Here is a 14,340-nt window from a genome sequence, read left to right on the forward strand (position 1 = left end):
CTTCGGCGGAGTGCTTTGGAAGGTACCGGACCGCTGCGGTCTTCCCCGCCCGGACTGTTTACAACGGGAGCGGGAGCGAGCAGGCGGGCGAGCGAGGGAGGCAGGGAGGGAGGGAGGGAGGGAGGAAGAGTGTGTGCGGGTGTCGTGGAAAAGCGAGCAAAATGTTTCTCTGCTTGCATCACGCAAGTGACGTCAATGCATACTTGCCAACCTTGAGACCTCCGAATTCGGGAGATGGGGGGGGGGGTGGGGGGGGTTAGGGCTGCAAAGGATTCTGGGTATTTGTTCTGTTGTGTTTAAAGATTAAAGTACCAATGATTGTCACACACACACTAGATGTGGTGAAGGTGCGGATGTTCTCCCGAAATGTGTTTGTCATTCTTATTTGGTGTGGGTTCACAATGTGGCGCATATTTGTAACAGTGTTAAAAAAATAAATAAAATTAAATATGACCACCCTCAGAGTGACATGTATGAATGTTCCTCAAGTATGTCTTGCAATAACTGTCGTGTGTCTGCAGAAGCCTCTTACAACATGTGTCTGGGCCGGCACGCTGTTAGTATGGAGAAAAAGATGATGCGGTGACAGTTTCTAAAGGACACTAAAGATGGTGCCATCACGGCACACCCTCAATGTTGTTGAGAACCTTAAACCACCCCGTGATTGGTAGATTCCTTTAGCTCCGCACACAACGCTGTCAAGCGCCATTCATTTAAAACTTGCGGGCCGCACTAACATTAAACTTTCATATTAAGGTGCGGGCCGCAAAATAACGGCTCGCGGGCCGCAATTGGCCCGCGGGCCGCGTGTTTGAGACCCCTGTTATACATCATATACCAAATATTCAGAGCCAGGACTCTTTTAAGATAGACCTGATAGCCTTTTTATTCAGAAATGGATATGATTGCAAATTACTAAAATTATTTTTAACCTTGTCTTTTTGTTTTTAGTGTGTATATTTTGTCTTCTCCACTATGTTTTTAATATTGTAGCACTTTGAGATCTTGTTTGATGAAAAGTGCTTTAGACTGGATGTGTCAAACTCATTTTAGCTCAGGGGCCGCAGGGCGGAAAATCTACTCCCACGTCGGCTGGACAGGTAAAATCATGGCATAAAAACTTAAAAATACAACTGTGACAACTTCAGATTGTTTTCTTTGTTTTACTTTGGCCCAAAATAGAACAAGCATATTCTGAAAATCACAACTAATCCTCTTGACAAAACACTTTAAATTAGTTGAAAATTCTGAGGACTAAATTTGTGCAGTTTCAAAAACACCAGGAAGAACACAATCAATTTAGACTTAATCTCAGTGTACCTACAAAGTAATTAAACTTTAAGTCCCAGCCCATCTAGGATTGAAAAAAATATAAAAAGCATAAATAAAAGCTCTTATATTTATCAACTACCTCATTTGTCATTTCCACATATTAATCCTGTGCTAACTCAACAAACCATACAAACTGAGGTAGAAACTATTTAAGAGGGTTGAGTTACTCCCTGCCTTCTAGGCATCACTGTGTATTGATAGAAAAATAAAAGCTGTGCACTGTGTGAACAATTTTAACAAACCAAAAGTAAAAACTTAAAAGACTGACATTATTGCAGTAAATCACACACTGTTCATCCATCCATCCATCCATTTTCTACCGCTTATTCCCTTCGGGGTCGCGGGGGGCGCTGTAGCCTATCTCAGCTACAATCGGGCGGAAGGCGGGGTACACCCTGGACAAGTCGCCACCTCATCGCAGGGCCAACACAGATAGACAGACAACATTCACACTCACATTCACACACTAGGGCCAATTTAGTGTTGCCAATCAGCCTATCCCCAGGTGCATGTTTTTGGAGGTGGGAGGAAGCCGGAGTACCCGGAGGGAACCCACGCAGTCACGGAGAGAACATGCAAACTCCACACAGAAAGATCCCGAGGCCGGGATTGAACCTCACGACTACTCAGGACCTTCGTATTGTGAGGGAGACGCACTAACCCCTCTTCCACCGTGCTGCCCCACACTGTTCACTTTCTTTAAATTTGCACAGCAAACAATAATTTTCACAGAACTATATCAATGTGCAGTGTCTCATGTGTCATGGCCAGGGCGCATTCCAATGCGCCCTCATCTGTGCGCTCTGCTGGTTGCGCCTCCAAGAGCGCACCTTGGGACACGCCCACGACCGCTCACCTCGTGCACGCATCACTCCGGCTGCGGCAAGCAGCTGCAAGCAATCAGCAATCTACGCACCTGTCGTTGATGAGCTCTCCTGCCTTCAAAAGCCTGCTCAACCTGCTATCCGGCGCCAGAACGTAATCTTCTGTTGGTGTATAGTAAGCCGTCTTCTTGTTTGATGCAATCTTGCTCTCTCTGTGTTTTCCCCTCCGTGTTTCATTGTTGCGTTGTCCTGTGTCCTGTCGTTCCTGCAGCAAATCCCCGTTCCCGCTTGGCGAGCTGGGCGTCTCGTCATTCTTTGTTACTCTCTGGTTCCCTGGCTGCCCCCTTGGATCTCGACCTCTTGCCTGGACACGGACCTCCTATGCCCCGCTTAGCCCCCAATACGGACATACGAGCCTGCCCAGACCCTTTTGGACTTGCCTCTCACTCAACACTACCGGTAACACTCAGCAGCTAATCCTACACATATTCTCACACACATACGCTCTTTTGGCTCCGTCACACTCCATTTCCTTAGTTTAAGTATTGTTGTTTTGTTAATATATATGTTTATATATATAATAAATCATAGAGGAACTACGCCCTATTGTGGTCTGTGCTGTCTACACTCCCCCGTAAACTGTAACATCATGCAGCATTTTATGTGTGATTACCAATTGTTTATTTTACTCGTGTTTGTTTTACATTAGGTCAAGGGGGAGGAGTCGCAGCCCCGCATTACCGTGTACCTCTTGCTTGGTATACTTGCTCAAACTATTTGCTTGCCTAACAGATTTGCTATTGCGACATCCAGTGGACACATTTACAACAGCAGTTTCTTTCATTTAAAAATACAGCTCAATTTTACACTTAGCTAACTCATCTCGCGGGCCGGATTGAACCTGATCCAGCTAACGGGCCGCATGTTTTACATCTTTGCTTTAGAAATTAAATGTATTATTTTTATTATTATTATTACTATTATTTGATAATATATTAGGAGATTTGTGTTGAATCAAGAATCGATTCTGAATCGAATTGTCATCTCAAGAATACGAATTAAATTAAGGTACTCAAAGATTCTCACCTCTAATAATTATTAATAATGTAATAATTAAAGATGCATGAATAATCGATTTGTAATCAAATCGTAGCCTCTGAATCGTAATCTAATTGTTGGACCGAGTGGAACAGGATCACTGACCTCACCAAGCAGTTTGCTGACTATCCGGATTTGAGCCTGAGAGGAGGAGAGTAAAAGGAGGTTGGATAATTAGGAAAAGCAGGCTGTATCCCCAAAGGGAGAGCGCACTGAGCTTCATCCATGCTGCTGCTGGCACCATCCTTCCGTGTGTATCGCTTTAAGAGCCAAGGAGCGTGTGTGCGTGTGTGTGGGGGAGGGGTATCGGCAGGGGTGGAACAGTCCTGTAATGAGTAGATTTTAGAGAGACAAGCGATTGGAGAAATAGCGAGAGGCCAAAAACAGAAAAGTGCAGATGATGGAATTGATACGACAACGATCCTGGTATAGGAGGACGCTCGGATAGAAGGCAAAGAAGAGGAAGGGTTTTTCTGCTTCTCTTGGCACCTTGAGAGAGCCTCCTCTTTGGATCACAGAAGAGTGGAGAGAGGGGAAGGAAATCGGAGATCATCTCACTTTGCTTTTGGCCTCGGAGGTCTGTGTGCTAACAACTCGGATCACAGCAGATGTCTTATTTCCGGACCATGTTTTAGGGAAATCTTTTCAACTTCTCTGCTCTTTTTTTTTCCAATGACGCACCAGTGTGGCAGCATCCTTGCACCGTGTGCAGGTGCAGCAAGGATGCTTGGATGCTGTAATAGCTAACCGAGCTCCATTTCTGCTGCTGCTCCGCCACAACTCTGTGGGCCTACGGGACTGCCGAAAAAGCCTAGCCATCTCTTGTCGGGACTGAGACGACGGCAAGCTCCCCGACTGCCCCCAGGGTGGAGGAGGAACTGGCGGAGGATGAGGGGCACTGTTAGCCTGCATGCGCATGGGATGCAACCCATACAAGAGCTGTATTCATCACTCCAGACACATTGCTGAGGCTTCCATTCCTTTTAGATGATGCTAGTCAGACCTTCTATAGCTATTCCACACGAGAAACTCTTTCAGAATTAGAGGCGAGGAAGTCAGCGGCCTGTGCTTCCCCTGATACCGGGTTCAAGCAAGGCCTCCACCCTTCTTGCTACTTCTGAGTAAACTAGGCCTCTGTTGCTCTTTTTCTTGACATTCTAAGGATTTGCCAAAACCTGTTTCATGCATGTCCACTGGAGGCAGGTTTGACTTTGATGATGGGGGGTCGTACTGCGGGGGGTGGGAGCAGGGAAAAGCTCACGGTCGAGGGGTCTGCACGGGGCCACAGGGTCAGGGCGAGTACGCAGGAGCGTGGAGTCACGGCTTTGAGGTCCTGGGTGTGTACACATGGCCCAGTGGGAACAGCTACCAGGGCACCTGGGCGCAGGGTAAACGGCACGGTATCGGAGTGGAGAGCAAGGGCCGTTGGGAGTATAGAGGGGAATGGACACAAGGCTTTAAAGGCCGCTATGGGCAGCTGGAGAGCACGGCCAGCGGCGCCCGCTATGAGGGGACGTGGAGCAACAGTCTGCAGGATGGATACGGCACTGAAACCTACTCTGATGGAGGTAAAGATGATTTCCTCTCACAGGAATGTATTTCTCCTAATGTTACCATACACTTTTTCTTCTTCTTGCTTCACATTGAGTCGTTGCTTGGCCTTGTTCTAATGCACAATAACACAGTATAAATGTGTATCAGGAGGGTTGTGTCTGTATTATTCATTAAAAAAAAGCTAATACAGGAAGTGAGACACCATTATAAGATCACAACACTTCTCGCATCCACTCAGAATCACACCCTCTGTGCTGTAGAGTCCCCATGGTAACGTGGAGACAGCAGGTCAGCGTGTCACGAGAGACCCGAGCATGGCTTCTCTGAAATCTGATTGGCTGTCCATCCCCAGTCAGTCTCTTCCCTGCTTGCCTCTAATTTAGGCCGCTTAAAGACGGATTCAGTCCGAAGTTGTTGGAGTTCAAAAGCGATGCAAGTGGAGACAAAACACGGTTTTGTAGTCTTGTTTGCAAAGCTCCGACAAGAAAAAACATGGAAAATATAACCCCGACGCTGTGCACGGGTGGGGAAAAACACACTGCGTCACGCGACACATCTGCCCCATTCTTCTGGTCCCAGGGAGGATTGCTGACGGAGAAATATAGCTTGCTGTTGCTCTCCAAGCACACAACACAGCAGAGGCAACATTGGACATGATTTGTTAGTCTTCAGAACCACAGACAGCTCCTGAACACATAGTGGCCCTTTAAAAACTCCCTATTGGAGTAGTTTGCACTAGCGGTGGGTTTATACTACAAGTTTTGTATTGATCCAATACCATGTAATTAGGACCATTATTACCGATATTTTATACATTCATTTTTTTTTCAAGATCCTCAAAGGGTTTTGTGATTTTGTGCTGTCAAACTAATATTTTTTAAATCAGATTAATCACACTTTTGAATTTGGATTAATTATTATTAATCACAGGTTATTAATTGCTTGTATAACTCAAGTTAACCTAAAAAAATAGTCCAATATTTGGACACGATTGCAATTTTATTGTCAGAATGTCATCCGGGAACATTTTTTTTGTTTGTTTTACTTGAATGCTTGTCATTTATTTGGTCAAAACTTGATGAAAGATTTATTTAAAGTCCCACCAAAGTGTAATTTGAGATCAAATTTGCCATCTGCAGTTACAGTAAAGGAGCATGTACGACAGGGCTATTCAACTACGGCAGGGGTGCTCATTACGTCGATCGCGATCTACCGGTCGATCACGGAGGGTGTGTCAGTCGATCCCCAGCCAGGCATTAAGAAAATAGTCCTAAAAATGAGCAATCATAAATCTTCACTATGACGTCACTTTCGTCACTTGATTGACATTCACGGCACCCGAGGGTCTTCTGAGATGACGCTGGCTGCTGCCAGCTCATTATTAAGAAAAAATTACTGACAGGAAGGCGAGAAACACTTTTTATTTCAACAGACTCTGGCGCCGTACCTGTCGTCAAAACTCCAAAGACCGACTGCACAGTTGCACAATAAAAGCGCTGCTTCATCCTGCCTGCGCTCACAAAATAAGAGTCTCAGAAAGCTGGCGTGCACAAGCCAGCAAGCTACGGAGTTTGCCGCCAATGTATTTCTTGTAAAGTACAAAGGAGTATGGAAGCTGGACAAATAAGATGCCAAAAACCAACCACTTTCATGTGGTATTGGACAGAAAGGAGGACTTTTTTTCTCCTCCATTTGAAAATGCGGACATTATCAGCACTACTGTCTGATACCAATCAATGCAAGTCATCAGAATCAGCAATACACCAACTTATATTCTTGTCTTCATGAAAGAAAGGAATCTATATGTGTTAAACATGCTTGTATTATCATTAAACACCTTTAAAGGCCTACTGAACCCCACTACTACCGACCACGCAGTCTGATAGTTTATATATCAATGATGAAATCTTAACATTGCAACACATGCCAATACGGCCGGGTTAACTTATAAAGTGCAATTTTAAATTTCCCGCTAAACTTCCGGTTGAAAACGTCTATGTATGATGACGTATGCGCGTGACGTCAATCGTTGAAACGGAAGTATTCGGACACCATTGAATCCAATACAAAAAGCTCTGTTTTCATCTCAAAATTCCACAGTATTCTGGACATCTGTGTTGGTGAATCTTTTGCAATTTGTTTAATGAACAATGAAGACTACAAAGAAGAAAGTTTTAGGTGGGATCGGTGTATTAGCAGCTGGCTGCAGCAACACAAGCAGGAGGACTTTGACTTGGATAGCAGATGCGCTATCCGACGCTAGCCGCCGACCGCACGGATGATCGGGTGAAGTCCTTCGTCGCTCCGTTGATCGCTGGAACGCAGGTGAGCACGGATGTTGATGAGCAGATGAGGGCTGGCTGGCGTAGGTGGATAGCTAATGTTTTTAGCATAGCTCTGTGAGGTCCCGTTGCTAAGTTAGCTTCAATGGCGTCGTTAGCAACAGCATTGTTAACCTTCGCCAGGCTGGAAAGCATTAACCGTGTAGTTACAGGTCCATGGTTTAATAGTATTGTTGATTTTCTGTCTATCCTTCCAGTCAGGGGCTTATTTCTTTTGTTTCTATATGCAGTTAAGCCCGATGCTATCACATTACCTCCGTAGCTAAAGTGTTTCGCTGATGTATTGTTGTGGAAATAAAAGTCACTGTGAATGTCCATTTCACATTCTCGACTCTCATTTTCAAGAGGATATAGTATCCGAGGTGGTTTAAAATACAAATCCGTGATCCACAATAGAAAAAGGAGAGAGTGTGGAATCCAATGAGCCCTTGTACCCAAGTTACGGTCAGAGCGAAAAAAGATACATCCTGCACTGCACTCTAATCCTTCACTCTCACGTTCCTCATCCACAAATCTTTCATCCTGGCTCAAATTAATGGGGTAATCGTCGCTTTCTCGGTCCGAATCGCTCTCGCTGCTGGTGTAAACCATAGGGAAATGTGAGGAGCCTTTCAACCTGTGACGTCACGCTACTTCCGGTACAGGCAAGGCTTTTTTTTATCAGCTACCAAAAGTTGCGAACTTTATCGTCGATGTTCTCTACTAAATCCTTTCAGCAAAAATATGGCAATATCGCGAAATGATCAAGTATGACACATAGAATGGATCTGTTATCCCCGTTTAAATAAAAAAAATTCATCTCAGTAGGCCTTTAACTTGTTAACAATATTAACTATATGTGTTGAACATGCTTGTATTATCTTTAAACACCTTTAACTTGTTAACAATATTAACTATATGTATTAAACATTCTTGTATTATGATTAAACACCTTTAATTTATTAACAATATTAACTATATGTGTTAAACATGCTTGCATTATCATTAAACACCTTTAACTTGTTAACAAAAACATATATTTCATAAATAAGTAAATATAAAATATATACATGAATGAGGTAGATCCCCGCGAATTGATTAATTGAAAAGTAGCTCGCCTGCAGAAAAAGTGTGAGCACCCCTGAACTACATAATGAAGAGGGCGGCAATTTAAAGAGCCTGGGCTCAAAGGCCGGACATTGAAATGTGGATGTTTTGTCAAAAAATGCCTCTGCAGGTTATATTTCTTTGAGACTGCGTTTACTTAATTGCAAAGTAAACATATCGGCTTTCACACTGCACTGTCAATAAATCCAATATTCTGCCCTCACTACGAGTTTCCAGCATGTGCAGCTAGTTAAAAGCATGAAGAAAAAGAAGCTCCAGTTTTTGTTGAGGATTGATGTTCCTTCTTTTGAATTATTTTCCTTCCTTAGTTTCATTTCTTTACACTTCTTCCTTCATTTAGGTTTGTAAGACTGAAAATATAAACATAAAATAAACATAACAAAAGTATCACTTCCATTGTGTATTTTACATAATGTCCATTGTGTATTTTACATAAACAAAACAGACGGTTTAGTGTTAATATATTCACACAATAAACTACAAATGTTTACATATTATAGAAATTATACAACATTCACACACTAAACATTGCACACACTGTATGTGACTTGTCACAAGTAGAATTGTCGCCCTCTACTGGTCAAATTTAGCGCTACAAGTATTAAACTAGGTTTGATCGTTACTCTCAGACTAAAAACAACAGGACCACGAATACAAAAGACATGACGAAGTCAGCAATTGCAAAACACACTAAATATATTTATACACAATATCTACTTGGAAATATTTGACCAAGTTTCGTGATGAAGCTTACAAACTCGGATTTCTACCATTATTGCTGCTTGTCTGGAACAACGTGTCCGTCATTTAAAAAGTCTGCCAGGAAACGATGACTCCAGCCAAGTCAGGGCAGAACATTCATATTTTGTTGTCCAGTCGTTGTTAAAATTCATTTTTTTTCAATTTATTTAGATTTTCTTTTTTTAAGGTTGAATGAGTAGTCTTTTTCTACTCACCCTACTGCTGCTTCACTTTAACACATGTTGCCCCCTGCGGGGTGGCAGGAGTGCTGCATACATGATCAACTCTAGTTTTAATGGTTTCATCAAGCCTATTTGGGCGATGTCCAGTTGATTAGGCCTCATGTACGGGGAAAATAAATTGCCTGATTAATCTGCGTATATACATGATTAGTGTGAAAATGTTTTTATGATTAATTAAGAGTTAACTTGTTATCTTTGACAGCCCTAATATGTACATATGATACAGGGGTCTAAAACTCAATTTACTTGGGGTTAAGGGTTAGGGTTAGGGGTCATTGGAGTCAGAGTATGGGTGAGAACGGGCCGCATAAAGTATTTACTTCAAAATCACATTTTAACTACTTCTACCAAGATCTATAATGACCCTGAGGTGTGGTAGTCTTTATAAATATGAAATTGAATGTAACAACTGTATATTTTCACATTGTTGAGTTTCTCAGGAATAAATTTAGCTTGCCTAAAGGAAGTTGCCCTTTATGATGCCCAAAGTGTGTTTGTTGTACCGTAATTCTTGTGTTTGCTCAGTTATTGTAGTTTATATCTAGTGGGATTCAACATAATTAATATTATATGAATATTATAATAAGTATTATAATTAAATATCAACTGCCCAGGGTGCGCGGGTAAGAGTATGTGAAAGTTCAACTCCTACCTTGTTTACTTCCGTGACAACCTCTTTAAAGCTTTGTAATCAATCAGAAATAACATGCAGCTAAAAGTCAAACATGGAAATGTGTGGAGAGAGTGTTTTGCATTTTTCCCCTCATGCCTTGCAATGGATTTAAATTAATAATTAGTCATTTAGATTTTTTTATGGTGATAGGATGTTTTTTTAATAATATTTACAAAGTTCAGTGAGCAAGTTGGGTTATGTGTAATTATGTGTTGACTTTTTCTGCTTGTTTTCTGCACCATGACTAGGAAAGGTTGTTTGGATTGGGACATATAGAATAATGCTCTGCTTGGGTTGTCAGGAAAGTACACATCATGGTCACTGATCTAAGTATCTCACATTACCCACAAGATGGAAACAAAATGTCACTCGTCAGACCCCTGAGCATTTGAATTTAAATACCGGGAAGTCGGGTTGCTTGAGATTGGCATACAATTGTTCCGCATTTGGTCTGCAGGCCACTGTTTGGACACCTCAAATTTGAGACTTGTGCTATAGGGCAATGTAACAACAATAATATGAAAGCAAAAACTAACATTGTCTAGCATTTAAATCATTTTGCTTTTTTCCCCACAACCCTCCATTGTCTAAAAACGTATTCCCTAAATTATAACTCTGTATAAATTATGGCTGTCAGGGTTAATGCATGCGATTAATCACAAAAAAATATTACATTATTTATGTATGAACACAGATTAATCAAACAATTTATTTCGGTTGCTATACAGTCAGTGATCAAGTCAATGCATACGTAAAGATGAGTGAAGAGACGCCAGCCAGTGTGATCACTAGCAAATTTGTCTTCAAAATACACCCTTACGGAAATTTAGATAAATCTGTCAGCAAGTTTTGAACAAGAAAATAACGTGCATTTAAGTAAAACATTTAAACATTTTTTTGTGTACAGTATGCATTCTGACAATCAATTTGCATTTGTGTCAGAAATTTTTTTTTGTTTTTTAAAGTCAATTTAAATTATGCACGCAAGTAATTAGCTGTGATCCAATGTGATTAATCACAATCAAAAAGTTAGAGTAATCTGATTTTTAAAATTAATCATCTGACAGCATTAATATGACTATAATATTATGAAAAAAATCAACAAACCATAAAACACAGAAATAAACAGATTAGAACTGAAAAATATCGATCTGATGCCACCAGTATCAATCTGAGACTGCAATAGTTTGACGGTAAGGATAAAAGTATTGGATTGACTGCAATATTGGGGAACTGTACCAAACAACTTTATGCATGAGCTTGCGACAATCCAGCAAACAGTGGGAGAGACAAAGATGCACACAAATTATATACACAAACAACAGAACAGAGCTACTGTACAGATGTCAAACTCTACGCCCAGAGGCCAGATGTGTCCCGCCACTTCATTTTATGTGGCCTATTCATGTCTATTTTCTATTTTCATACACATGCATCATGTGAATTGGAAGGCGCATTAAAGGGGTCATATCATTTTTTTTTTCTACATTTAAAACACTTTTTTGTGGTCTACATAACATGCAACGGTGGTTCTTTGGTCAAAATGTTGCATAGATTATGTTTTACTAACCGTTTTTAAGCCGCTTTCTGACCGTCTCTTTGTATGCAGATCCCAAATTCACAACAGCAGGTACCAAAAGGAAAGAAAAGTTGGTTTTGCATAATAAGACGAAACAAAACGCCAGATAATATGTCTCCTATTAGGTGCCATTTTGTGGTTCTTATACACACACCATAACAATACCGGTATGTTGAAGCACAAGGCAGCGCGGTGGTACGGGGGTTAGTGCGTGAGCCTCACATAAGAAGGTCCTGGATTCGATCGGGGTCTTTGTGTGTGGAGTTTGCATGTCCTCCCCATGACTGCATGGGTTCCCTCCGGGTAGTCCGGCTTCCTCCCACTTCCAAAGACATGCACCTGGAATTTGGATGGATGGATGGACGTTGAAGCACAGTACGTCTGACTACAGTAGCAGTAGTACTCCGTGTTCCATCAACCTCTTGACAAAGTTGTACTAAAACAATGTTACAGATTTTTGAGCGCTGCATGTAATGGTCTATATTCTCAAGTGTTGGTGTTGCTTGCTTATGGGTTACCTGCTAGCAGTGTTGGTCATCTTCCCTTCAAAAAGTAATTAGTTACAGTTATATATTACCTTTCCCAAAAAGTAATTGAGTTAGTAACTCAGTTATCTCATTTTAAGAGTAACTAGTTACTCAGCAAAGTAACCGTGACGTTATTTTTCATTTTGTTATTTTAAACGTTATTATGTTCGATAACATTTTGGACGTCAAAGATATTTATATTAACTGATTGAAGAATAAAAACATCATATACAGTATTTTAGAACATTCAGAATTTATCTCAGTAGATTGCAGTGTGCCGTATAATAAATAGAAATAAAAACGTATACAAAATAAATATTTTGTAATGTAACAACATTAAATATGAAAGTACAAAACCCAATACAGTGCCAAAAATTTAAACTTAGCAAAAAGGACACAAATAAATATTTGGCCTTTAAGTAGTGCAATTCTCGGCCCCTGTATACCAAAATACTGCCTGAAATAACTTTAGATAGAACTGTGACCAAGTTTTGGGCAAATAAATGACATGCGTTCAAGTAAACCGTTCCTGGATGACACTCTGACAATTAAATTGCATTTGTGTACAAATATTGGTGTCTTTTCTTGAGCTGATTTAAATTTTGCAATCGAGTAATCACCTGCGGGTGATCATGATTAATCCAAATTCCTATGAGTAATGAATCTGATTAAAGAAATTGGCAGCATTTGGACTTGGGGTTGGATTAGCAGCAGCAAAAAGTGTCATGTTGTCCCACCCATCTACAAGATGAAATTAGATATGATTGGATTTTGTTTCTGTTAACATTTTTGTCTCGTTTTCATTCGTCGACACTGGGTTACTGAGGGCTGAAGGCAGGGGTGTGTGTGTCCACGTATGACAGCCGAGGGGCAGAGATGAGGGAAGATGATACTAGTGTAATGTGTCCCTTTTTCAGACTATTTCTCCGCTACTGCCGATAATTGTGTCTCCTTGTAATATATTATTTTTGTGGGTGTAATAAAATGTACTTTCTGAACTTCAAAAATGTTGATTTGAGTGGGCAAGACATTTACGATATTTTCCGGACCATAGGGCGCACCGGATTATAAGGCGCACTGCCGATGAATGGTCTATTTTCGATTTTTTTTTCATATATAAGGCGCATTAAAGGAGTCATATTATTATTATTTTTTTCTAAATCGAAAACACTTCCTTGTGGTCTAAATAACATATAATGGTGGTTCTTTGATCAAAATGTTGAAGCCGCTTTCTGACAGTCGCTTCAGGATGCGCTGTTTTGTGGGCGGCCTTATTTATGTAGCTCACCTTTGGCAGCGTCTTCTCCCCGTCATCTTTGTTGTAGCGGTGTAGCGTGCAAGGACGGGCGTGGAAGAAGTGTCAAAAGATGGAGCTACCGGTAACTGTTTCAATGACACTCAGACTTTACTTAAATCAATAACGGAGCAGCATTTCCTCATCCGGACAAAACAACAACACCAGAAATGGTGTCACGTGAAAAAACGTCTGACTGGAACTCTCTAATAACTAAAGTTCCTTGGATGAATAATGTAAACTCACTACACCGGTATGTTTTAGCGCTTTCATGGCGAGTCTACAGACAGATATAAGTAAGAACTTTACACTACTTTATATTAGAAATGGCAACAGCGGAGGATGTATGTCACATAACAAGAAGATAGAGAAAAAGAAGAAGCTTATTGACTACGGTGTCGGCACGGACTACAAAGGCGCATGCGTGCAATTTTTCAGGACTTATGCAGATCCCAAATACAGATCAGCAGGTACCAGAAGGTAAGGAAAGTTGCTTTTGCATAATATTGTGAAACAAAACACCAGATAATATGTCTTACCTTATACACACACCATAATAACACTCTTATGTTGAAGCACAGTACAATCCATCAAGCGGTGTGGCTTCATAGCTTACCAAAGTCGTACTAAAACATTTTGATAGATTTTTGAGCGCCGTGTGTAATGTTCTATATTCTCAATGGAACATATAAAATGTTGGTGTTGTTTACTTGAGTCATATTGCCATCATATTGCAGTCTACATGTATCTCTTGTGTTTGACTACCATCTACTGGTCACACCATTACACCATGTACCAAATAAAATTGCTTTGAGGTCGGTCAGCAAAACCAGAATTATTCCATACATTAGGTTATAAGGTGCACTGTCGAGTTTTGAAGGGAAACAAATATTTTAAGTGCGCCTTATAGTCTGGAAAATACGGTAATTAGGGGGGCTCTGCCCCTCTTGCTCCTACATAAAACCATCTACTGATCACACTTATCATTACACCATGTACCATATACAATTGTTTCGAGGTAAGTAAG

General features: G+C 41.0%; 1 protein-coding gene across 1 annotated transcript; it reads left to right on the plus strand.

Annotated features, from left to right (window-relative positions):
- Positions 1-3,748: 3,748 nt before the first annotated feature.
- LOC133642237 (junctophilin-3-like) lies at positions 3,749-5,413 on the plus strand. Its single transcript, XM_062036332.1, has 2 exons — positions 3,749-4,822; positions 5,388-5,413. The coding sequence occupies exons 1-2, from the start codon at positions 4,441-4,443 to the stop codon at positions 5,411-5,413; spliced, it is 408 nt and encodes a 135-aa protein (XP_061892316.1). The 5' UTR covers positions 3,749-4,440.
- Positions 5,414-14,340: the final 8,927 nt, after the last annotated feature.

Source organism: Entelurus aequoreus, linkage group LG02 (genome assembly GCF_033978785.1).
Source record: "Entelurus aequoreus isolate RoL-2023_Sb linkage group LG02, RoL_Eaeq_v1.1, whole genome shotgun sequence".
Lineage (NCBI taxonomy): Eukaryota > Metazoa > Chordata > Actinopteri > Syngnathiformes > Syngnathidae > Entelurus > Entelurus aequoreus.

Bases quoted from the DNA above. Each gene is read 5' to 3' on its own strand.
- LOC133642237 (XM_062036332.1), top strand. From the start codon at position 4,441: ATGTCCACTGGAGGCAGGTTTGACTTTGATGATGGGGGGTCGTACTGC. The intron at 4,823-5,387 runs GTAAAGATGATT...TTCTGGTCCCAG, and splicing joins TGAAACCTACTCTGATGGAG to GGAGGATTGCTGACGGAGAA.